At 34.4% G+C, this 26799-nt stretch overlaps 1 protein-coding gene across 5 annotated transcripts in view; it reads right to left on the bottom strand.

The window, feature by feature from the left end:
* The window catches only part of ZNF292 (zinc finger protein 292), a 90777-nt gene that overhangs the window by 24507 nt on the left and 39471 nt on the right, over positions 1–26799 (bottom strand). For 2 of the 5 annotated variants that reach the window (XM_029943684.1, XM_029943688.1), the window contains exons 2-5: positions 19357–19511; positions 19089–19167; positions 16699–16834; positions 720–922 (exon numbers count right to left, since the gene is read on the bottom strand). In XM_029943684.1, the coding sequence (XP_029799544.1) occupies positions 720–922; positions 16699–16834; positions 19089–19167; positions 19357–19511 (573 nt within the window). Of the gene's footprint in view, positions 1–719; positions 923–16698; positions 16835–19088; positions 19168–19356; positions 19512–26799 lie in introns of those variants that run through there. The other 3 variants (XM_029943685.1, XM_029943687.1, XM_029943686.1) reach the window with 3 other exon arrangements.

Here is a 26799-nt window from a genome sequence, read left to right as displayed (position 1 = left end):
ACAAATTCCAAAATCATTTGGACCACGATTCTACCTCAGAATTCTGTAGTATAAAACAAATACGTGAATACTATGCTTTATGCCAAGCTGGAAGTAAAAAACATCCTATGACTCACAGAGAAAATAAAGTTTTACATTAAATATTACACAAGTAAAATTCTGACCTATATATAGACAGACACTTATCTACCCATATTTATAACTTCTTCCTAGGAATACATTGTTTATGAATACATTGTGTGTGTGCGTGTGTGTGTGTGTGTGTGTGTGTGTGTGAGAGAGAGAGAGCGAGAGAGAGAGAGAGAGAAATAGAAAACATATTCTTAGGAGAAAGTCACATAAATTCTAACAGGTACGTGAATTCGCCAGTTAGAAAGATCTACAAGCATCCTACAAGTATCAGGTAAAACTAAAGATAAGGCCCAATTGTTGACAAATATAAATATCCTACTAAATTGTTAAGCCACCTCCATCTTTCCCATAATTTAACCAAAGCAGTAAAAGGATTCAAATTATTTAAAATAGAAGCTAGATGAAATCAGTTTACATATAATTCTGAAAGCTTAGAATCACTACCCAAGAGCATACTAAAAATTTAAGATTGACAATAATAGTCCCTCACTATCTAAGAGAAAAGAGAAGTCAAAGACATTCTAATTTAATTGGATATTAACTGCTTCACTTTTAAAATTAATTACTAACAAAGAAAACATACTCACCTCTTCGATTAACTTTTCATTTGGTGATGATGTACAAAGACAAACAAGGTAAGTTTGCTTAAAACTACCTTTTGTACCAATCTCTGGATGGTCAGAACACAGCTTTGCTAGAGCAGTTGCTTGACTTAACTGATTGGTTTTGATTAGATGTTTAATTCTCATATCCAACAAGATGGGACCCTCAAAAGCTAAAAATTCATTCACTTTAAAAAACAAGACATAATAGATTATTAACATTTGAAAAATTCATTTGCAATACAAATACTTATAAGGAATATATATTTTTTTAAGCACAGGAACTACTACTCTTTTTTCTTTCTAATTTTCTGTAACTGTCACAGTATTATAAATTATTTGACCTCATAAAGCAAAAGGAGATTACGCTGCTAACTTTTAAAAGTTGCATTAAGTATTTTTGCCTGAGAGTACCATCTAGAATGAAGTGAACTTAAGATAAATATAATTTTGCATTGAATTCTAATAGTCCACGCTATTAAAATTATATTAAATTCTTTTCCTCGCAGCATTTATTACTGAAAACCAGAAATGAGCATCCTCAGAAGTCTGCAGTACTGGAGCATTACACACTTAACACTGGTAACCACAAAAGGATACTTGGATGATGGCAGATGAAATTCAAACTAATACTGTGTTCAATCCTGATGATGTATTTTTTATTTTACAAAGGTAAAGTTCTATTTTGCTTTACTAGGTGTTCTAAAACAAATTAAATAGCTACAAAAAAATAAAGGGGTGGGGGAAGTCTGCTGAAACTTCTGTAGGTCTGTAACTTTTAAAACATTAACTGATAAACCTTAATATTTGCTTAAGACCCACTTATGCATAATACACTTCTACAATGTTCAAGTCTTTGAATTTCCTACTGCCTGTTTGATTAACTACAAATTAAGAAGTTTTATTTTTTGTATTTGTGAGGAAAAGTTAAATTTTAACAAGTACATATTTAAACTTTTCTGTTTTCTTTACCAGAATGAGAAAATCATGTTTAAAAATTTACTTGGTTAAGTCTAGACCAAAACCTTTGGAAGGCTTTTGGGAATACAATTTTACATACTCTAAATAAACACACAATTTCTCTACTTATTAACAGACTAGAAGATATGTCTAGTAAGCAATTTGTGAGTTAAAAGATAGAAAATGAGAAATCTTCTTCCTTCTTTAAATATTCTTTGTTACCTGCTAGTACCTTTATTTTTTAGGTCTAACTGCACTGTATTCCACTGTAAAAAGAATCTTCTATAAGACAGTATAATCATGGCTCCTTAGTATTAAAACCATGAGCATATAAACATTTTAATACAGAATCCCAAATTCCATCCTTTTCTTGAAGTCTAGACCTTTGTACCTGCCACATTCTATTATTCTACTCTCTGCCACGCTAAACTAAATCAAAAAGTATAAAGACTGAACACAGAGAAATAAAACTAAATGCATAACTTTGTGGTGTCTCTATGTGTCTTACATATATAGGGCATTACATTTCTTTTTATTAATATCACATGATCCTACTAGGACAATTATATTGCAAATATCTTTTAACAGTTTAGTTCACTGCCAAACCAAAATCAGTAAAGATTTTAAATGAAAACTTGAAAAAAGTTAAAATAAAGTTGTTCTGGCTATAAATAAGTCACAGACTTCAAAAACAGTTTTAGTTTCCTAGTAATTCTTTCAAAAGGAAAAATTCAGCAATACAAAGTCTGGGAATTACTTAAAACACGCCCATTAAAACTCAAAATCAATAAATTCTGAGGACTGTGGCAAAGAAATTATTTAAAGGTGGCAAGTATTTAACAAAACTGATGACACTGTAAATAGAAACTCAAATAGTCCCTAAAATCTCAAATAGCAACATATAAATTAAAATGGCAAATCATACAAAATAATTTGTCCTAGTTCAATGTATAGGAAGATAGCTGTTGACACTGTAAAATGCCAAAAACATAGTTGCATGCAGATTTTTTTTTAAATGATAAGAAACCACTGCCATGGTTAGGGTAAAATGGATTCCAAAGAAATAGAGAACATTAGAGCAGAAGGAACTTTACAAATCATTTTGTCCAGCTCCATCATTTGGCAGATGAGTAAACTGAGGCTCACAGAAGGTAAGTAACTTCCTAAGGTCATACAGCCAGTTAATGACAGAACCAGGACCAAATAAAATGGGTCCTCTGACTTCCAGCTCAATACAGTGATGGCAGAAGAAAACAAAATTCCCATTTGACTAGTGTGTCTACTTCTTTTTATAAGTAGGCTCCACGCTGGGCATTTTTTTTAAGTAGGCTCCAACAGGGGACTTTAACTCACAACCTTGAGATTAAGACCTTAGCTGAGATCGAGTCGGATGCTTAACCAACTGAGCCACCCAGGTGCCCCTAGTGTATCTATTTCTAATTAGAATGGCACTTTATAGCAGTAAAGAGCTGTGAAGTGGCATTAGCTTTTAAAGAAAATAATTCTAAAGTACAGGGTTCAAATGGATCAAAAGTAGATTACATTTTAATACTCATTTCATGAAGAACCTACTAAATGCTCACTCTCCCCTGCCTTTCTCCATTTCTTCCTCACTGCTTTCCTTTTTCTCATTCCTCTGTATCTTTCTCTACTTCTCTCCAATCCAGACATTACAGCTATTATAACATCACCTCACAGACTGTCTTAGTACTTGCCAGACTTCTGAAAAAAGTCTTGTATTTATCCTTGAATAGCTACCTAGTCATAGCACATCTCATTCCCTACCTTGCTTTTCCCATTCCCATCCCAGAAAAGTAAAAATATCTTGAATTTTACTTGTATGTAGCCTTTTAATCTATTTTCTCTGTATTTATGGACTTGAACAGAAAAGCAGGTTTTATTACATTTGCGTCTATCCAGAGAGCTGGATTATATAAAATGACAATGTAAATGAATGATATTTAGCCAGTTTAATTAAGTAAAAATGGCTTCTTCTCATAGAATGTCACTTATATAATATTAAAAAATAATAGTTCCTAAAGATAATTAACTTTAAATATATTACAATATATATGTTGGATTTTTGTGATAAATCATTTCACAATTATCAAATGAGCATATCCTATGCACATAAGCTTAATACTAGGTCATGAATTTTCCTCAAAGTGGAATCAATGCATTTACTGGGTGTATATCTCCATGCCCAGATTTGCACACAATTTCCTCTGTAGCATCTATGAACTAGTTATTTAACAAGCATCTCAAACTCTGCATACAAAAATCTCTACACTAGGACGCCTGGGTGTCTCAGTTGGTTAAGCATCAAACTCTTGACTTTGGCTCAGGTCATGATCTCAGTTTGTGAGATGGAGGCCCGCATTGGGCTCTGCACGGATAGTGCAGAGCTTGCTTGGGATTCTATTCTCTCTCTGTGTCTCTCTCTCAAAATAAACATACAATTGGAGAAACAAAATCTCTTATACCACAGTATATGTTATCTTAATCCACTTTGTTGTACTCAAGCCAGGAATCTAAGAAGTTGGCCTTAAAAATGCTCTCTCATGCTTCTATCTTACCCACACATCCAAGCCACCACCTAATTCTGTCATTTATAATTCCTAAATACTCAATCCATTCATTCACTCTTCTCCATCTCTACTCCTGCCATTCACTCATTCCTCCCAGTCTTTAAGCTACCAGACCACTTTGTAGCACTCTGTTAGTCTTCCGCGTCCATTCTTAAGTTATCACATCTCCACTAGGACTTGCTTTTTCTTTTTTCTTTTTTTTTTTTAAAGCACACACTTGTGTTCTCCCAGTTTAAAAATCTCCAATGGTCCCTTTGCCTTCAAAGTTAATTTTAAAATTTTCATCCTGGCCTAACTGAATCTGCATTACCTAGTCCTTTTTTAAAAATACAATTTGTATTTTATTTTAAAAACAATTTAGCAGTTACGTAAGAGAGAGAGAAACGAAAAGGCATTCAAATTGGAAAGGAAGAAGTAAAATAATCTGACTGCACATGACATGATCTTATAGAAAACCCTAAACATCACTCACACACACACACACACACACACACACACACACACACACACACCCCAATTAGAATAAATGACTTTAGCAAAAAGCTACAGGACACAAAAATTAAAACACAATAAATTAAATTTTTATATGCTAACAATGAACAACTTGAAAAGGAATGAAGAAAACAATTCATTTTACAGTATCAACAAAAAGAATCAACTAGTTAGAAACAAACCTAACCAAGAAGGTGAAATACTTGTCCCTAAAATCTATAAACCATGGCCGAAAGAAATTAAAGACACAGGTAAATGGAAAGATCCCTGTGTTTACAGATTGAAAGATTTTGTTAATACAACCAGCTACCAAAACAATCTAAGAATTCAATTCAATTCCTGTTAAAATTTCAATGGCATTTTTTGCAGAGAGAGAAAAAGTTATCCTAAAATTCAAAGGAAATCTCAAGGGAATCCAAATAGCCAAAACAATTTTGAAAAAGAACAAAGTCTGAGATGTTACCCTTCCTCAACTAAAAATAATTTATAAAGCTACATTAATCAAAACAGTATGGTAGTGGTCTAATGACAAACATATATAGGCAATGCTATAGAACAGAAAGTCCAGAAATAAACCCTCACATGTACAAATGATCTTCAACAAGACTGCCAAAATCACTCAATGAGATGGACAATCTTTTCAGCAAATGGTACTGGGAAAACTCACATCCATATGCAAAAAAATGAAGAGGGACACTTACTGTATACCATATAAGAATTTAACTCAAAATGGGGGCGCCTGGGTGGCTCAGCCGGTTAAGCATCCAGCTTCGGCTCAGATCATGATCTCACGGTTTGTGGGTTCAAGCCCCATTTTGGGCTCTGTGCTGACAGCTGGCTCAGAGCCCGGAGCCTGCTTCAGATTCTGTATCTCCCTCTCTCTCTGACCCTCCTCTGCTCGCACTGTCTCTGTCTCTCAAAAATAAATATAAAAAGCATTACAAAAATAAAAAGAAAAAATTTAACTCAAAATGGATTGCAGATCTAAATTTAAGAACCAAAACAATAAAACTCCTAGAAGAAAACAAAGATAGTAAGCTTTAAGACACTAGACTTGGCAAGGATTTACTGGATATGACACCAAGGTACAGACAAAAAAACCAAACACTGACAACTGGAAATACATCAAACTTAATTTTTATGCATCAAAGGACAGAATTAGTGGAGTGAAAAGGCAGCCAACATACTGGGAGAAAGTATTTGCAAATCATACACCTCCTAAGAGGTTGATATCCAGAATATAAAAAGAATATTTAACACTTTAAAATATAAATAATCCTATTATAAAGTAGACAAATGACTCTAAAAGACATTTCTACAAAGAGGATACAAATGTCTAACACATAAGAAGATACCCAACTAATCATGAGAGAAATGCAAATCAAAACTACATTGAGATATTACCTCACATCATTAAAACAGTTACTATGAAAAAAACAAAAAACAACAAACCCAGAAACTAAGTGTTGGTGAGGATATGGAGAAACTGGAGCCTTTGTGCACTGTTGATGGGACTGTAAAATAGAGCAACTTCTATGGAAAACAATATGGAAGCTCCCCAAAATGTTAAAAACAGACTTATCTACCATATGATCCGGCTATCCCACTTCTAGGTATATATGCAAAAGAATTAGAAGAAGGGTCTTAAAGTGATATGCAAATGCACCCCCAAGTCATAGTAATACTACTCAACAGCCAAGAAGTGGAAGCAATCCCAATGTCCACCAATAAATGAACAGATAAAATGTGGTATAGACAGGCAAGAGAGTATTATTCACTTTATTTCAGAGAGAGCATGCAAGCAGGGGAGAGTGAAAGAATCTTTTTTTTTTTTGAGATAGAGAGAGACACCATGACCAGGGGAGGGTCAAAGAGGGAGGGAAACACAGAATCCAAAGACAGGTTCCAGGCTCTGAGCTAGCTGTCAGCAGAGAGCCTGATGCGGGGCTCGAATCCACGAACCGTGAGATCTTGACCTGAGCCGAAGTCAGATGCTTAACTGACTGAGCAACCCAGGTGCCCTGAGAGTGAAAGAATTTTAAGCAGGCTCCACACTCAGAGCAGAGCCCAACATAGGGCTCAGTCTCTCAACCCTGGGATCATGAGCAGAGCTGGAACCAAGAATCAGACACCCAACTGACACCCAGGTGCCTTAAAAAAGAAGGAAATCCTGCCACATGCTGAAACTTGGATTATCCTTGAGAACATTATACTAAGTGATATAAGCTTGTCACAAAAAGGTAAATATGGTATTAATTAAAGTAATCAAATCATAGAACCCAAAAGTAAAATGATGGTCAACTACTGGCTGGAAGTGGGGAGGGTAGAAGGAGTTGCTACTATTACAGAATTTGTTTTGCAAATGAAAAAGTTCTGGAAATCTGTTTTACAACAATACGAATATACTTAACACTGAACTGTATATACTTAAAAATGATTAAATGGTATATTTTATGTTATGTGTTTTTAATCACAATAAAACATAAAGGAATCAATGTAGCACTGTCAGTCACAAAAATCCAAATTTAGAAATTTAGTCAAGGTCTGGATAAGTGGTTCTTAACCCTGGCTGTGCAATCATCTTGATCTTCTTAAAAAAATACTAATGCCTGGGGCTCAGACCCAGAACATATGGTCTGAGGAAGGCCTCTAAGCACTGGAATGTCTGAAAATTCTTCAGGTGATTTAAGCACAACCAGGATTGAGAACCATTGCTCTAGGTATATAGATTTCAGTGTCCAAATTACCAATTAGGGATAGTCTTAATCTCCAGCCCACCCCTTACCCTTTCTTGAGGGAATATATTACATTTATAAAAAGAATTTTTACTTAAAAGATTTTAGAATTTTAAAAATCATGTTGCTTGCTTTTTCATTAAATCTGAAGCTTTATGGTCATAAAGGATTATGGTAAAAACTTATGATCATAACCAATTTTTTGACATGACTGATATAAAACAGAATTTTTAAAAATTAAAAAAACTATTCTATGTCAGGGTACCTGGGTGGCTCAGCTGGTTAAGTGTCTGGCTCTTGGTTTCAGCTCAGGTCATGATCTCACAACTTGTGGGTTTGAGCCCCGTGTTGGGCTCTCTGCTGGCAACACCAGGCATGCTTGGGATTCTCTGTCTCCCCCCACCCCGTCTCTCTCTGCCTCTCCCCTACTGTACTGTCTCTCTGTCTCAAATATTTAAAAAGAATCTTTTAGTTAAAAAAAATCAATGTTACAGATGAAACTAGTATGCAACACTAAAATTTCTGTGTGAAATAAGATTTCATTATGAGTTTTACATTTAACTTCTGACATATTTATCCATGTGACATTATTATAAAATATTCATTAAAACAATGTTTCAAGATATTTTAAGAAACCAATGAGTGTATTTTAAAAATCATTTTTAGTGAAAATGAAAGTATGGGGATCACATTTATATTTAATTACATAATAGTACAGTATATAAGAAATACAAATATGTCATTCATTAGAGTATATAATAAATACAAGTGTGAGTGAACATTTTTATAAGCTTACTGCAGTTTAATTCTGTCAGCCTAATTTTATCCAGTCACTGTACCTTAAGGATTTAGTAGTAATTTTTTTTAATAAAATCTAAAATGTTCTATTCAGCCATTTTGTATATCAAGACAAAGTCAGTTAAGGGCAAAGAAGAGAAGGGGACACAAATAAAGAAAAAAGGAAATTAAACAACAGAGGAAGGAAGGAAGGAAGGAAGGAAGAGACAACCAAAGAGAAACAAGTTAGGTCAATTGAATTTCTAAAAGTACTTAATATATTCTTTAAGGTGTTCTTTTTAGTATCTTTCTATAAGAAATGTTCTAACACAAAAAAATTGTGAACAGACTGAAGTCTAGGTTTCAGAGTCACCTCCTCTGGCATCCTCTGTATAGACAGGTAAAGATGTATATATTTATGTATATGTTTATACAAAAATGTTATATATGTTTATGCAAATATGTATATACATACACATATATACATATTTTTATTTTAAAAATCTACACCAAAAATATACCAAAAGAGTGAAGGAACTAAAGATTTATTATCCAAGAGTAAATGCAGCCGTATGCAATCAGATCTGGCCTCATTCTATTTACCTGGAAAGTATGAGTTCTCACTTGCTCTCTCCTCCTCCCATCTCCCCTCCCTTCAAAATATTATTATGTCTTATGTATGCTAATATCTGATAAACCAAGGAAGAATTCTCTACCTTCACTTTCAAACGCAAAGTTTATTACTGAAATAAAGACTTCTTTTCTCACAATACTCTTAAGGATTTATAAGTACTGTGGTAAAGCTTAAGCTTTAGAAATTTTTTTTGAAAAAGAATGGGTTCTGGGGGAAAACACTGCAGGGTTTCAAATTTAAGAAAGGACTGGAAAGGTGATAAAAGTGTACTTTGTGTAAATGTAAATTATCCCAATATATCAGAATAAGGGAAGAGGCTGAAGGGATTCAGTGTAACTGTAATAGGGAGCTCTCTGAGTCTAGATTATAAAATGATGACATATATAAAAGAAGGGGAAGCAGGCTCAGGACCAAGGATATATACACCGTGAGTCTTACAGACCTGGTACCAATCTGTGTGAATTGTTATCAAAGCTCGACCCAAGACAGCCCTAGCTCACCAGAAATGCTGAGAACAATCAAACTGGCAAAAGTGGTAACCTTTTGAGAAACATCTGCTGCTTGGGTTTTACTAAGCATTATTTACAATCACAGAGAAAAGGGAGACTTCCTCTATTCTTATGGTGGTTCTGATAATAATAAACTTTAGATTTAAAAGGGTAGATGGGAAAATGTAATTTTCAAAATGGGGCTAAGCAATGGATATAATCCTAAATAAGAGTCTCAAAATTAATTATATTAAAAACATGGCTTGTGATTGTTCAGAAGAAAGTATGTAAGTGTTAAGTGACAAGACAGATTCACTAAACATAAATTAGTGAATTAGTTATAAACATAAACATAAATTAGGTTATACTTGTCACAAAAATTATCCCAAAATGTATCAGAGACCCAAATATAAAATGCAAAACTTCTTGAGAAAAATCTATAGAACTCTAGGTTTGGTAACGAGTATGTATGCATTGTTATTCTATTCTATTCTATTCTATTCTATTCTATTCTATTCTATTCTAGTTAACATGGTGGTAATGAGTTTTTAGATAAAACACCAAAAGCATGATCCACAAAAGAAAAATCCATAAGCTGTACTTCATTAAAATTTAAGATTCTGTACTGTTAAGAAAAAGGATAAGCCACAGGGTGAAAGAACATATTTGCAAAACTTATATCTGATAAAGGCCTTGTATCCAAAACATAACAAAGAACTGTTACAACTTAACAATAAGAAAACAAATGACCTGATTAAAAAATAGGCAAAAAAAATTTAAAGGGATGTTTCATCAAAGAACATATACAGATGGCAAGTACACAAACAAAAAGATCTTCAGTATCTTATGTCATTACAGAAATTGTTAACTGAAACAAAAATGTGGTATTACTATACATTTATTAGAATGCTAAATTCCCCAAACAGATAATAACAATTGCCAGTGGGGGTCTAGAGCAATAGGAATTCTTTCATTGCTGGTGAGAATACAGAATGGTACAGTCACTTTAGAAAAGTCTGACTGTTTCTTACAAAGCAAAACATAGTCTTACTAGGAGATCTAGCCATTTTACTCTTAATATTTACACAACTGACATGAACCTTCTGTCCACATAGACACCTGCATGCAAATGTTTATACTAGCTTAATTCATAAACAGCAACTGGTAGCAAACCAGGTGTCTTTTAATAGGTGAATGGATAAAGAAACTGGATGAAGAATCTATTTCACTGCTACTCAGCAATAAAACAGCAATGAGCTGTTAAGGTAGTAAAGACATAGATGAATGTTAAATGCATACTGCCAAGTAAAAGAAGCTAGACAAAAGTCTATAATGATATGACAATCTCGAAAAGGCAAAACCATAGAGATGGTAAATAAATCAGTAGTGGCCAGGTGTTCAGGAGAAGGTTGAATGGGTTAAGATAGTAGATATTTTTAGAGCAGTGAAACTATTTGGTATGATACCAGAATGGTAGATACATGGCACCATGCATTTGTCAAAGCCTATAGATCTTTACACAACAAAGAAGGAATCTTAAGATATGAAAATTAAAAAAAAATTATTTAGGAGGTTGAGGACACCCAGGATGAAACGCAGAATGTGGCAAAAAAAAAAAAATCTAACTTTATTACAAATACTATGAAAGAACTTTACTGGAAGAGGTGGGGAAATAAATTGCCCATCTACCTAACTTTGGATAAATGGAGTCTATAAGAAAAATGGCAAGAGATACAAGCATTGTACTCATCAATAAAGCCGTTTTCCAGAGGTAGAAGTGATCAATTCTGAAACCACTGTATGTGTACACAAAGAATGATTAAGTAAGTATATAGATGGCCAGTGGTAGGAAGTCAGTCTGAAAAGGCTACCTTATTCCATGATTCCAATTATATGACATTCTGTTGAAGTGAGAGGTCATAAATAAAACAAGAAGAGAAGACTAGAATGATCCCTTGTGGTATGGATTTGAATGAAAGACATCAGTATGAACCCTCATATTTAGTTTAACATACATACAGCTGGTTACATATAGGAAGATTTACAGAGGTGTATACACACAGCCTAGTATACCTGCATATATTTTCTTGCTTTGTCTGTTGAAAGGTCCTAAGAAGCAATGACACCTCCATAGCAATGAACACACCCAGTTATCAGGTCTTAGTTTCTAATAGTAGTCTCTAAGAAAAAGAACAAGAACTCTTTGGAAATATAGCTGATTCTAGGACTGGGGGAGGTAATATGAGAAATAAGCTAGAGTACCTTGTAGTGTCAGAAAGCAAGAAGTACTCAAATAAAAAACAACCCACAATGAAGCGGGTATGTAAAAAGGACACAGCGAATGAATCAAAGAGTTCCCAATGGCCAAAGCTGGGACAATCTGAGCAACTAAAATATAGTAGTATTGGATTATGACCAAAGTAGAAAATGAATATTCATTAGTCCATGTTGATATAAATTAATGATTGAATAAAAGGGGGAAAAACAAATCTGTGTGGAATTCCAAATAATCTGTATAGATATGGCCACCCCAAGGAAGTGGAGCTTAAATTTCCACCTCTTAAGTGTGTGTGCTCTGTATGTAGTAACTTCCTTCCAAAGAGTACTATATGGAAAGGGAGGAAAAGAGTAACTTTAAAGTGGAGAAGTGATAAGTATACTACCTCATCCAGGTGATCAAGTAATGTTAATATCAACAATGAGAAGTCATGCGGAGAGTATGTACCCTTGATATGATGTGATAAGAATGGCACTTTACCTCTGTGATCTTTCTCCCCACATCCATAAGCCCAGTTCTAATCATGAGAGCAACATCAGATAACTCCCAGTTAAGGGACATTCTACAAAATACCTGACCAGTATTCCTCAAAACTGTCAAGGTCATCAAAAACAAGGAAAGTCTGAAAAATTGTCACAGCCAAGAGGAGCCTAAGAAGACATGACGACTAAATGTAATGTGGTATCCTGGATGGGATCCTGGAACAGAAAAAGGACATTAGGTAAAAACTAAGGAAATCTGAATAAAGTATGGAAGTTACTTAATAACAAAGTATAAATACTGGTTTATTAATTGTGACAAATGGAGCATACTAGTTTAAGATATGAAAAGTAAGGAAAACTGGTTGTGGGGCATATAGGGACTCTTCACAATTCTATAACTATTCTAAAAATAAAAAGCTCATTTTTAAAAATAATAAATTAGGTCATCCTAACCTCAATATTAAACAATACTTTTTAAAAGAACTCTAGCCACATATTTGTTATGGTCTTTCACCCAATCTTTACATACAAAAAAGGAGAACCACAGAGCAGACAAAAGGAAAAACAGGAATATTTGCTCAAACAACCATAATCAAAGAGTACTGATTAAAGGACTGAAGGCAAGAAGGAAGCTTTCTAGAAGTATCCCAGGGGCTAGGTTTCTGGACACGACCATTTTATGGTTATTATCAAGGACCTGGATGTCAACAGAATATACGTTAGACATTACCTAATGTCCTTTTTCTGGTAAGGACAAAAACCTTGAATAACAAATTCAGGACTTAAAAGAGTACTGACAAGTTGCAGAGACAGAATGAATCTAACAGTGAAATTAAGCAGGATGGGGGAGAAAAAGGCAATGCCTTGTGTACCAAAAGACAAAGTATAAAAATATAGTTGAGGGGTGGCTGAGTCAGTTGAGTGTGTGACTCTTGATTTTGGCTCAGGTCATGATCTCATGATTCAGGAGTTTAAGCCCCGCATTGGACTCTGTGCTGCCGGGCTCTGTATTAACAGCACAGAGCCTATTTGGGATTCTCTCTCCCCCTCTCTCTGCCCCTCCCCTGCTCATGTCCCCTCTCTTACTCTCTCTCAAAATAAACTTTAAAAAATGTAGTTTATAATTTAAGGGTAGCATTTTTTTAAATTTTTGTGTGATTTTAGTAATGTCACCAAGTTGTATGATACGGCTACCCAAAAAGGTTAATGTCATGTTAAATCACACTAATATAAAATGTTAGGATGAAAAATATGAGAGTACCAATAACTTCAAAGCTGGTCAGATTCTATTTAGGGAACACATGAAGTTCTAAGAATTATACACTAAAGAGAACAACAAAATGCACTTAAAAAAAAAAAAACAAACCAAGAATCATGGGGGTGTCTGGGTGGCTCCATACGTTAAGTGTCCGACTACGGCTCAGGTCATGATCTCACAATTCATGGATACAAGCCCAGCGTCGGGCTCTGTGCTGACAGCTCAGAGCCTGGAGCTTGTTTCGGATTCTATGTCTCCCTCTCTCTCTCTACCCCTTCTTGGCTCACACTCTGTCTCTCTTTCAAAAATAAATAAACATTAAAATGAAAAACAGACTTCAACTCAAGTCAGATCTCACATTCATGGGTTCGAGCCCTGCGTCAGGCTCTGTGCTGACAGCTAGCTCAGAGCCTGGAGCCTGCTTCTAGTTCTGTGTCTCCTTCTCTCTCTGTCCCTCCCCCTCTCATGCTCTGTCTCTCTCTGTATCAAAAATAAATAAAACATTAAAAAAAATTAAAATGAAAAACAAAACAGGAATCATGAATGTAGACTTAAAATTTTTTAAAATCTCAATTGCAATGGCATGAAAGAGGGATTTATACTTTGTTTGCCATAGCTTGAAGAGGAGCACTAGATCCAAAAGATGGAATTCTAAGAATGTAATTTTCACAGTGAAGATTTTCTAATCATAGGTTAGGAACGGACTGAACTACCTACCAAACCATTCTCTAGAAGTGTTTAAGCAAAGGCCAATTTATTATCAGTGATGTTTTAAAAGAGAGTTAAAAGTGGGTTAAAAAAAAAAAAAAGAAACATTCAGTGTCTTTCCAATCTTGAGAGTATGACCAAAGAAAGATGCAAGTGACAGGTAGGCCTAAAGTTCCTGTGATATTCAAAGGCCATCTACTTGAATATGGTGGTTTAGTTACCAGAGTTACTTTATTCTAGGATGTTAAAATCTTAAAGTGAAACCAGCATTTAAAATTTTGAGTTCCACCCACACTCAATACCCCAAATCAAAGAGCATTTCTTGGTTTAGCTGGGTTTTAGTGGGTCCAAATTTAGTCAGTTAAAAAAAAATTCAGGATTAAGTAGATTACTGTACAAAACCACATCAAACCTCTGGAGGCTTCACTATAAACAAACGAATGAGCATAACCCATTGAGGTATATTCATTATTCTCCAACCTCTAGCTCTTCACTTCAAACTTGCTTGTAGGCTAGATTAAGTTAAACTAAGGGGCTGGATAGGTAAAACTAAAACCTCCCCATCCTTTTTAACCATCAAGTTTGAAAATGTAAATAAACTACTATTTTTGTGTAAAATGTTAATTCCTTCAACTTTTCCAAAGGAGGTAATAAAGATATACTTCTAGTTTAAGTGATTAGCCATAAAATAACTCCCATCAAAGGGACATTCTAAGTAACAGAGGACGAAGTAAAGATTATGGCTGTAAAATCTGTCGTTTAACATCTGAGTTGTATTAAAGTCTGGCTACCTACAATCCACTGCTATTGTAAGAAACTCCTCTTGGCTAAAGAGTCCACAAATTACTCCAGAAGGTATGTCAGGCAAAGAACAAGAAACAGAGCAGCACAGAAATGGCCAGAGACTTTGTTAATAGAATTAAGGTTAGACACATTTAAGCAAGTAAAAAATCTGAGTACATACTCTTTTAAAATAAATCTTAAATCTCTGCTAAGGTAAAGGTTCCATTTTCCTATTTAGTGTAACGTGTGAGTTTGGCAAAACTTCTTCAGAAACTGACAACAGGGAAAAGGAGTTAATTCTTCAAGCTAGGTGCAATTTTATTTACAGGTATTGGGCAAAGTGCAACAGGGCATGATATAAAAAGGAGAGAAGTCCTGATTTCAATTCCTGGCTCTGCCTCACATCACTGGCAATGTGATCTAGAAAAGACAACCAATCTTCCTGAGCCTCCATTTCTCATCTGTAAAATAGGGATAATAAAGATCCTGCTTTTTTCACAGGATCATTGTGAGGGTTAAATGAAACCATGTATGTACAAGCACATTTCAAAGTGTTAGGAACTATACAATGTAATTTGATATTATTATTAATATATTATATCCAATGTTTCCAAAAGCTGGGTCCATTAGAAAGTATAATTTGATTATAAGAACAAAATCATAGTGGTGTTAGTATACTGGGATAAAACCAATATGTCAAAGGCAAAAAAAAATCTAAGATCCTCAAACTTTTAAATGTCGTTACTATTAATTTAAGTAATGAGGGTCCACTCCCCATTTCTCCAAGGTCTCAAGAGCACTGTAGCTAATCTGTGGATATCCATGATGGAAGCCAGTACTAAAAATGATCTGTTTATGAAAATTAAGAAAAAGATAACATTGCTAGAACTATAAGGAAAGCATGGAGAAATGGTTTAGAGGGGAGCCAGGCAGGAAAAACCAGCTTGAAGAGAAGTCTGGAGACTGGCTAGGAAGCCTTCCAGAAGAGTTCACAATAATGAACCTAACACTTCTTTCTCAGAGCCTTCACAATTTGCTATCACACAGCAAAATACCTAGAGTTTGCCACCAATCAAGAAGCAAAGCAGCAATAAACAACTGAAGTAGTTTATTTACTTCTTCAGTTAAAACTCTGGGAAAGGTTTGGATGAAATCTGGGTACTTTCCTAAATAATTTCAAGAAAAGTACTAAAGACCGTAACTGTACTCTTCTTCATGGTGTATACAATTTTTGAGCTCTGAACATTAAGTGTTATACATATTATTAGTTATTTAGCCATCTACTTCCAACAGGATACCTGCCAGTTTAACTGGCAGCTCATACAATAACAACAAAACAGAATAAAATAAGAGGGAGTCATAAGCTGATAAAGAGTACTAATCATAGAGACAAAAGACTTAAGTGTTCTAGCATGAATGTCTTTGTTTTGAGGAAAATCATTTAACTACCCAACTTCTGCTCTCCATCTGTCAAGCAAGTTATCAAATACAAGCTAGACTGCCACCTGTCCGGATGTTGCAGAGGGAATTGCTCTACTGAAAAGATGTTGGGAAAAATTTTAGTTTTTCTGTTACTCTAAGATTGCGTAATATCATATAAACACATCTTCCCCCCAAAAAATAAAGGTGAAGGGCCTCAAGCACCTCAGCTAAAATTTAATTAAATGGTCCTTCTCTGGGAAATCTTGAGATGAATTATACTTATCAAAACAATTTTTTAAGCACTCATTTTTTTTTTCTAGTCTAATGATTTTTGTTTTCTCTCTCTCTAGAAAATTTACCTTTATCCTTATCCAATGGTTCCTGGGAAAGAATAGTGCACAGTACCGGGTTTTTCCACACCCCAGTCTCTTGAGCTAGAGTAGCTAAAAAATGCAATTCACAGCTGCCATTCTCCATCAGCTTTTCATGAGCTACCTATAAATATTAAATAAACATCCAAAGAATTACAACAGATTTTTAAAAGCAAGCTTATCAGGCTCTAAATATAATACTAACTTTAGAAAAGTAAGACTTTTATCTTAAAACTTTCATATCACATACCAAGTGCTGAATTCCTTTACTTCTGATTTTTAAAGATGAATCTCAAGATATGAATTGTATCAATTATAAATTTTAAATAAGTACAATGTATTCCTAGAAATAAGTCACTTATTTTTCCCCCAAAATCTCAACCAAGATCAAAGTTATTTCAAAAGGAAGCTATCAGAATATCCACAGCATAAAAGACCTTACACAAATTTTGTATCCTCTGTGTTTGTTTAAAAAAAAAAAACAAAACAACTTTTTCCAAAAAAACTACCATTAATAAGTGACAGATCTGCATCAAGGCCTAAGTGACAACATACACATATTCCAATAAGAGAGACTTTTAAAAACAACTAAATGCATGATTTTTCATTTATTTATTACATAGCTCTGGCAATACTCTATTAAAAGCTGTGACACTAAAACTTGCTAACTTGTTGTTTCCAAGTGTTCATGCATTTAGTGAATTCTTCAAGACACAAAAGGACCAATAGTTTTTATCCAATTCAGAAAATGTTTATAGGGAATGTCTCTGGGCAAAGGACTAGGGAAGAGAGGAACTGGTCCCTGCATTTATGGGGCTTATCCTCTACTGGGTAAAGAAAGGTTAAAACAGTGAAGCACAGGCTAAATGAAACAAATGCTGTTAAGGAGGTACAAAATAACCCCAAGGACACTTTTGCTCTCTGAAATGAGAGCAAAGTGTCAGGACTCTTAAAGCTACATACTATGTTTATACAAAAAGTCTATTCCTCAGAGCCATGGAGTCTTCCCACTGCAACAAGTTCCAGTGCTTGACGAAATTTTCTTTGAGTAATTGCTGAAAGCTACCATATAAGGATTTAAAGAGTGATTTCCTTCTCATTAACCCATATGAAAAAGTATCAACTAGTGTTACTGTTTCAAAAAGGAAAGTTTAAAAGTTTATCTTAGGTCGACAAACAAAATAATGAGAAATTCAGTATTATATTTGCATATAAACAACTTAATTCTGGGATAGAGTGACAAACAATGAAAAGTTCTAAAATATTTATTTACCTAAAAATAAATACTTGCTGGGGAAAATAACCTAAGACATGAGTTACTGATATGCTGAAGTAGAAACTACATGATCAAAAAGTTATTTGCAACATGAAAAACAAGACAAGACACCTTCATTTCAACAAACAACTAAGTATTATTTGTAAGATACTATGTGGAATCCTATGATTTAAAGATATGAATCCTACCTTCAAGAATTTTACAACTGATGAAGATTTTAATACTGAAATAGGAAAGCTGACTTCTCTACCTATAGTTTATTTCACATGCTTCTGAAATTTGAGAATAAAATTCTCTTTAATATATCTCCTAAAGAAAAACATCAAGCCAAAACACACTTTAAGAACTCTGGCTAGAGAAAGAAACAACTATACTTTCTGAAACTAGCTAGCAGAAACATTCTTTTTAATTAACCAGTTAATCAAAATGTACAGTATATCCAGCACAATCTAGTGCTTAAAACAAAATTTAACATTCTTGAAAATATTCCAAGACAACTAAGTATTAAACTGTGCAGTACTTATGTAAGGTAGAATAATAGTACTAAATAAAAGATGTAAAGCATGTGTTTTCAGTTACAGAGGAAGAGCATGAACTCTGGAATGAAGAATCTTGATTCAAACAACTACTCTGTAATATCAGCTGTACAAATTTGAGCAGATAAGTATTTTAAAGTATGAGCCTCAGTTTCCTCACCTTTAAAATGGGAAAAATATACCTACCCCCACAAAGTTTTTATAAGGATTAAATGATACATTAAATTCTTACAAACATACTGCAGATGTTCAGCAATTAGTTAAACTATTTCTAAATACAAATTAGGGCATTTTCATTTGTTCTCCCTTTCTGGTCTGGCAAAGTCCTAAACTGATCTTAAAGAACAGTGCAATATTCAACCAATCTAATTTATCTAAATGTATATATTCATTTAGCACACATTTATTGAACATCTACTATATGCATGATATTAGTGTTAATAAGAGCTGCAATTAATGCTTGTTATGACTTAGATGTTTTAAAGTGTAACCAAAAAATTTATTAAGAGTAAAGAATACAGATGTAAGATATGCCTGTATGAAATCTAATAGGTAGATATTCTCACCTGCACCAATGTCTGAAATTGCTCCCACTGTTTGTCTGATAACTCGACAGGCAGGCACAATAAAAGCTCAACACAGCTTCTAAAAAACAGAAAATTGATAAGGATACAAGTAACTATTAAAATTCATCAAAGTAAAATAAACAAATTATTCTAGTACAGTATACCCAAAACTATTCTATTTAAACTTAAACTATCATAAAAGACTGAAATACAAAATGAAAACAAAAAAGCTGTGTCTGATGTTTTATTTACTCAAAGGTTTACTCACAATGCCAAGCGTTCCAGAACCAATGCTACATTTTCACATTCAGAGGTAAGGTAAGGTCGAGCTTTAACATAACTTTGGATAGCCACTGTGTATACCTCCAATAAAGGTAAAGGGTCTTCTGAAGTTTTCCATTTCTCTGCATATTCAAGGAGTGTCTGTTTTGGAAGGAACAATAAAAAAAATCAGTGTAAATCAAAATACATACTGGCTCATCACCGGTTTTTCTTTCTTCCCTCAGAAATTTTGAAAAATAACATGTTTTATTTATGAAAACAAATTATACCAATTAAAATATTAAAAGTAATAAACCCATAGTCTTATTTCCAGCAATTTTCTGTAGGAGAAATGATTAGTGTTAATTCATAAAACAACAGCATCATTTCATGAAGGATGATTTTCAATAGTACAAACATTATCTTTTCTTCCTTAGTCAAAATGTCATCTTTCAACCCCAAACTTCTAAGATTTAAAAGTCACCTTAAAAAGAAGATATCTAGACCAGCTTGGCCATTTGCTGTAAAGAATTTCAAATATTTATGTTTCTATTTTTCATATAGGGAGCATAAAATTCAACACCTAAAATAAACTGCATATATGATCAGAAAAAACATGTAATATTTCAGTTAACAAAAAAATAATAGTACAACACATTACTATTTTTATGACAAGTTTTATCATTTAAAAAATCATCTAAGAACTTCAATATACATAAAGCAATATTAAAGATATTAAAGAATGATAAGGCCAAATAACTTGTGTAATAAAGTGCTTTTTTTTTAAAATAAAAACTACTCATCCTTTAATGAAATAAATATTTCTAATGCACCATATCAGAATTACTAAAAGGAAAAGACCCTGCTGTTTATACATTCTATCTATAGAAGAAAGAGATAGAAGAAACTTGGCAGCAGCATTTAAACAGACACCCACATTTAAGATTATACAACTATTAAAATCCTGAGTTACTAAAAAGTATTATCTAAGAGGTTCTGTAAATACGCTAAATAAAGAAGTACTCTAATTGTTTTCATAATATAGAGAATTGCCATAGTTGGTCCTCTTCACACTCCAAGATTTAAGACTAATCTCATCACATGTGTAAATTCATTGCCCTTTCCTAGAAAAGAGGGTATCTTGAATGAAAACTCCATGAGGGCTTATGTCCTCTGGCATACAGAAGCAACTTAAAAAAAAAAACATGTAGATAGGTAAGAAGGTAGGAAGGAAGTTAGAAAGTTAGGAAGGAGGAAGGAAGAAATTACATTCTACCATTAAACACTCAAAACGCTGCCCTGTTTTCTCTACTACCTCTGATAATAGTTAAGTGATCAGAGAAAATACAGAAGGAAGAAAGGACTAGAAAGGGTAATCTGGAAACTAAAGAGCAACATACCAACTCACTTCATGAGCAGTAATATATCCACAGACCCTGACCCTCTCCAAGTTGGACAGAAGTGCAAGGTAACCTGAAGATTCAAGCACTCACTTGCCACTGATATCTGAAGCCAGGGCAATCTTGTTAAAGGACTGAGTGCATCCTTTAACCTGTGGAATGTGATGCTAAGTTCAGGGAATTAGTATCAGGCTTTAACTGTTGGACACCTATTTGGTTTTGGAGTTAGAGACACAGTATTGGGAGGGAAAACGTGTATTTCATGTCAGCAGTTAAAAAAATAATCCTGCAATAAAACTTCTAAAACTCTAAATAAAACCTACCAAATGAATGAAAAGATCTGCATTTGGAGGTTCTTTTGTGGTTATCCATCTATTTCTAGAAATGAAATGGAGTGTAATATTCTGTGTCTAAAAGATGTTTCACATGCAAGTGTTGGCAAGGTTGGTCTTAATGTTTTCCTTGAACATTTTATGGCGATGTGACAGAGAATGACTTCACTCACATGTGTAAAAATTTCAGAAGTAACACCAATCAATGATGCAAACAATTCTTTCTTCAGCTAGAACTTGTTTTTCTACACAAAGTTATTAAATATTATTTTCCTTTTTCTGAAAACCATGTTTAGATGTCTAGGGAATTTCATGCCTGGGAAAGGTTCCTAATCTAACATGGATTAGATTGAACACTCAGGCCTCTTGCAGTAGTGAATCAATTTCCATAATAGTATTAACTTTTGCTAGAAGAGAAAATATATCATATGAATTTCCCAATAGTTTTGAAATTGTAGGCTTCCTTTTCTTATCTCCTAATGTCCCAAAAAACCCCTAAAAAAGGCAATACATTTCTATACACACACACACACACACCCAAGCATACCTCATTTTATTGCACTTCATTCACTTTATTGTGGTTTGAAGGTAGTGTTTTTTTTTTTTTTTAACAAATTGAAGGTTTTTGGCAACTTGGCATTAAGCAACTCTATCAGCACAATTTTTCCAACAGTATATGCTTACTTCATGTCTCTGTCATATTTTGGTAACTCTTGGAATACTTCAAAACTTTTCATCATTATTATTTTGTTTGTCATGGTGATCGGTGATCTTTGATGTTACTACTGGAATTGTTTAGGGCACCACAAACTGTACACATAAGACAGTGAACAATCTATAAACGCTGCATGTGTTCTGACTGCTCCATCAACTATCCTTCTTTCTCCTTGGGCCTCCCTATTCTCAGAGACATAACAATACTGAAATTAGGGCAATTAACCCTTCTGTGGCATCTAAGTATTCAAGAGAAAGAAGAGTCACACATCTCACTTTAAATCAAAAGCTAGAAATGACCAAACTTAATGAGGAAGGCATGTCAACAGTCAAGACAAGCTGAAAGCTAGGCCTCCTGTGCCAAACAGCCAAGTTATGAAAGTTACTTGTAGGTAACTTTGTTACTTGCAAAGTTAAAGTTCCTGAAGGAAATGAAAAGTGCTACTTCCATGAATACACAGATGCTGTTAAAGTAAAACAGTCTTATTACTGATATGCAGAAAGTTTTAGTAGTCTGAATAGAAAGTCACCAGCCACAACATTCCCTTAAACCAAAGACTCTAACTCTCTTCAATCTATGAAGACAGAGAGGTGGGTAAACCTGCAGAAGAAATATTTGAAGCCAGCAGAGGTTGGTTAAAGAAAAGGTTTAAAAAAAGAAGCCATCTCTGTAACATAAAAGTGTAAGGTGAAGCAGCAAGTGCTGATAGAGAAGCTACAGGAAGTGATCCAGGAGATCTAGCTAAGATCATTAATGAAAGTGGCCACAGTACACAACTGATTTTCAGTATAGACAAAACAGCCTTCTATTGCAAGATGCCATGTAAGACTTTCTTAGCTAGAACGGAGCAATGCCTGATTTCAAACCTTCAAGGGATAGCCCAACCCTCTTGTCAGGGCTAATACAGCTGATGACTAAGCTGAAGCCCATGCTAAAGATACAGCACAATCTGTTTACAACATGGTTTACTGAATATTTTAAGCCCACTGTTGATAAATAGATTCCTTTCAAAATCTTACCACTCATTGACAATGTACCTGGTCACACAGAGATGTACAAGATTCATGTTTTCATACCTAACACATCTGTTCTGCAGTCTATGGATCAAAGATTTATTTCAACTTTTAAATCTCATTATTTAAGAAATGTATTTCATAAGGCTAGAACTGCCCTAAATAACGATTCTTCTGATGGATCTGAGCAACGTAAATTGAAAACATTCTGGAGAGGATTCGCCATTCAAGAGGCCATTAAGAACATTCATGATTCATAAAAAGACATCAAAATATTAACATTAAAAGGAGTTTTGGGTGCCTGAGTGGCACAGTCAGTTAAGCATCTGACTCTTAGGCTCAGGTCATGATCTCATGGTCTGTGAGACTGAACCCCGCATCAGGCTCCATGCTTACAGTGCAGAACCTGCTTAGGATTCTTTCTTTCTCTGTGTCTCTCTCTCTCTCTCTCTCTCTCCCTACCCTGCCTGCATGCATGCATACTTGCTCTCAAAATAAACAAACATGCTCATTTTAAGTAAATGTCACTGCCACCCCACCTTCAGCAACTACCACACTGATTAGTCAGCAGCTATCATCAAAGCAAGACCCCCCCACTTGCAAAAAGATTATGACTCACTAAAAGCTCAGATGATGGTTAGCATGTTTTAGCAATATTTTTAAAGTACATACTTTTTAGACTGAATGCTACTGCACACTAAATAGACTGCAGTATACTGTAATTTTATATGCAATGGGAAACCAAAAAATTTATTAAACTCACTTTATTGTAGTATTTGCTTTATTGCAGTGGTCTGGAATTGAACCTCCAATATCTTTGAGGTATGCTTGTATCTACATTTTCCCCAAGATCTCCACTTCTTGATATGTCTAGCTCTGCAAAGGGTACTTACTCAGACATTACTTGGTTCCTTTATGAATTCTGTTCTACTGTCCTCAGATGAAATAAGTTTTTAAACTTAACTCTAATTTGTAACCAAAGATGAGTTCTTTTCAGTTTAACAGTCTGAACTGATGAGAAAAATAACTGACAAATCACTGAATGTTAGAACCAGAAAGGTGCCTTAAAAGCTATCTCTTTTTACTACCTCATTTTACAGATGAAGAAAGAGGGAGAGGAAGTGGATTTTGGTGAAAAGGAAACCAGTTAGGTGGCTATTTAATGGTTTGGGAAAAACAAGTAGGGAGAGGGTAGAAAGATTACAGCATATTGAGAGGTTATGAAAAAAGTGAAGATATGCTTGCTCATAAGGATTACATGTAAGAGAATAAGGTTAAAAAGTTGGGTTAAAAAGCAAATATGTAAAAAAAAAAAAGCAAATATCTATCTATGTGTATAAGGCTTTAAGCATTGATATTAATAGTAGAGGTTGCCTTGTTTCTCAAGACACTAAGATCAGCAGAACTACTGTGAAATTGGAAGTATCCCCAACATAACTGGCTATCTAATTATGCTTTCTTCAATTAAAGTTACTTACAAAAAAAAAGTTACTTACTTATATCTACATTAATCTATACAAGAGCTTTTAGGTGGAAATCTCAGACTGCAGACTCATATTCTTTTTACAGAATTAAAAGAGACCTTAAAGATCATTTAATTCTGTTCTACAGAGTAGTAATTAAAGGGCCCAGTGACTTGCACACTATGAATAGAACTGGTAATTAGCAAAGCCAGGCACCCTTACTCTCTGTGAAACATTCTGTCCACTACAAACAAATACTGTTTGTGGTAATGTTAAGAGAACTAGTAAATCTGTGGTATTACTTTATAACTACAAAGTACCTTTTACATATATTATTTCAATTATTCTTCAGAACTATAAGATGAAGTACTACTTATCCAATTAGAATTAAATAACTTCTTTATCAATTAAGCTTATTTTAGTTGCAAGTAAGGAAATTCAACTCAAAGCAGCATACAGTAAGAAAGGTTTCTCACTTAACAGGAAATTAAGAAGTAGTTCCGGACTGGTTAGTGTAGTAGTTCAACAATGTCTTCAAGACTCTGATCAACATTGGGTATCATATGTAAGTGATGAATAACTAAAGCCTATACCTGAAATTAATATGACAATGTATGTTAACTGGAATTTAAATAAAAGCTTGAAAGAAAAATAAAATACAAACAACAAAAATAAAATACAGTATCTTCAAGAACTCACATATGTCTTCACTCTATCATCTTCATGTGGCATCCCCATCCCCCAATCTCCAGGCCTTAAGAGAGTGAAACAGGTTTTTTATCCAGACTCATTAGTAACCTAGAAGATGAGACCATCTCTTCATATACATCTCATTTAGGAACAAAGAAACCTTTCCCAGAAACCCCAAACCCAAGACCCATCAGTAGATTTCTCCTCAGATCTCAATGACCAGAAAAGCATCACATACCTCTGTCAAAAATCACCCAGCCATAATGGAACCCTATGGTTGAGTTTTAAACCAATCAGAACCCACTCTCCAATGCTGGAGGTAGGGCTTGAGTTTATGAAGCACAAAGCCATGTGGAGGAAGGAAGAAACTGTGAATACATTCAGGGTTCTATTAGGAAAGTTAGGGAGGGGCTAGTCTCACACTTTGGTTGTCTCACTAATGGCTTTTTATGTCCACATGCCCTCAGGAATAAATAAGGGGTGCCTGGGTGGCTCAACTGGTTAAGCATCCGACTCCTGATTCCTGCTCAGGTCATGATCTCAAGGTTTGTGAATTTGAGCCCCATGACGGGTTCTGCGCTAGTGGTGTGGGGCCTGCTATGCTCTGCGCTGACAGTAGAGCTTGCTTGGGATTCTCTGTCTCCCTTTCTCTCTGCCCCTCCCCCGCTCACATGTACACTCACACTCTCACTCTCTCAAAATAAATGAACTTTAAAAAAAAAAAAAAAGATACTCTCTCTCCCTCAAAAAAAAAAACACTATGATCTGGGTGGGGGGATGGATAATATAGAAGGTAAGAGATAGGGAAAGAAAAAAGAGTTTTTCTGTAAGGCACCAGATTGCTTCCATTAATGAGTAAACTATAAGTATGGCAAGAATATTTAAAACCACGTAATATGAAGAATGACTGATGGAACTAATATTGCTTAATCTGGATAATAAACAACGTTTACTGAATATTTACTATAGGCTAAGTGCTATTCTGAGAGCTTTATATGTAATACCAATTAGCAATTAGATAAATTACAGTACTATTATTAAAAATGAACAAACTGGGGCACAGAAAGATTAAAATAACAAGACCCAAGACTGTAGCTACTTAAGAGGCAGAGAAGAGACTCAAACACTGGCTTTAGAGTTTAAGTTCTATTATGTTCTACATTTCTGAAGAAAGTTTTGATTCACAGCCAAATTCACATATTTGAAGACCTGTCACATAAGAAAAGAGTTAAGTTTTCTTCTGTGTGATCTCAAAAAACAAACCAGGACCATTAGGTTAAAGTTTGAAGGACATATATTTCTACTTCTTCTGAGGCAGAGCCATCAAACAATTAGAGTTAACCAAAACTGGACAGATTAGCCTCCTGGGACAAGAGGATAAATCACAATTATTCAAGCAGGAGCAAGAGGACTCTGAGTTCAGACTGCTAGAGAGGAGTCATATTTTGGAAACACATTCTATCACAGTGGAAAAGACCTCATTGTGTGTGCGTGTGTATGTGTGTGTGTGTGTGTGGTGGGGGGTTCTAAACTGGTGGTTCACAGAAGTTTTGATTACTGCTATTATTTTTAAATTACATTAGTTTCTAATACTTAAAAATAAGTTGGGGACACCTGGGTGGCTCAGTCGGCTAAGTGTTCAACTCTTGATTTCAGCTCAGGTCATGATTTCACACTTCATAAGTTTAAGCCCCACACTGGGCTTGCACTGACAGTGAGAGGTCTTTTAGGATTCTCTCTCTCTTAAATAAATTTTAAAAATTAATAAAAATAAGTCTTACATAAAATTTGATTTCTGGCTTTTCTTTTTAAAAAATTTAAAAATGTTGGCAACCTT

The sequence above is a fragment of the Suricata suricatta genome, chromosome 7 (assembly GCF_006229205.1).
Source record: "Suricata suricatta isolate VVHF042 chromosome 7, meerkat_22Aug2017_6uvM2_HiC, whole genome shotgun sequence".
In the NCBI taxonomy this organism is placed as follows: Eukaryota; Metazoa; Chordata; class Mammalia; order Carnivora; family Herpestidae; genus Suricata; species Suricata suricatta.
Note: the sequence above shows the minus strand (reverse complement) of the source record. Positions and strands in the feature narration are given on the sequence as shown.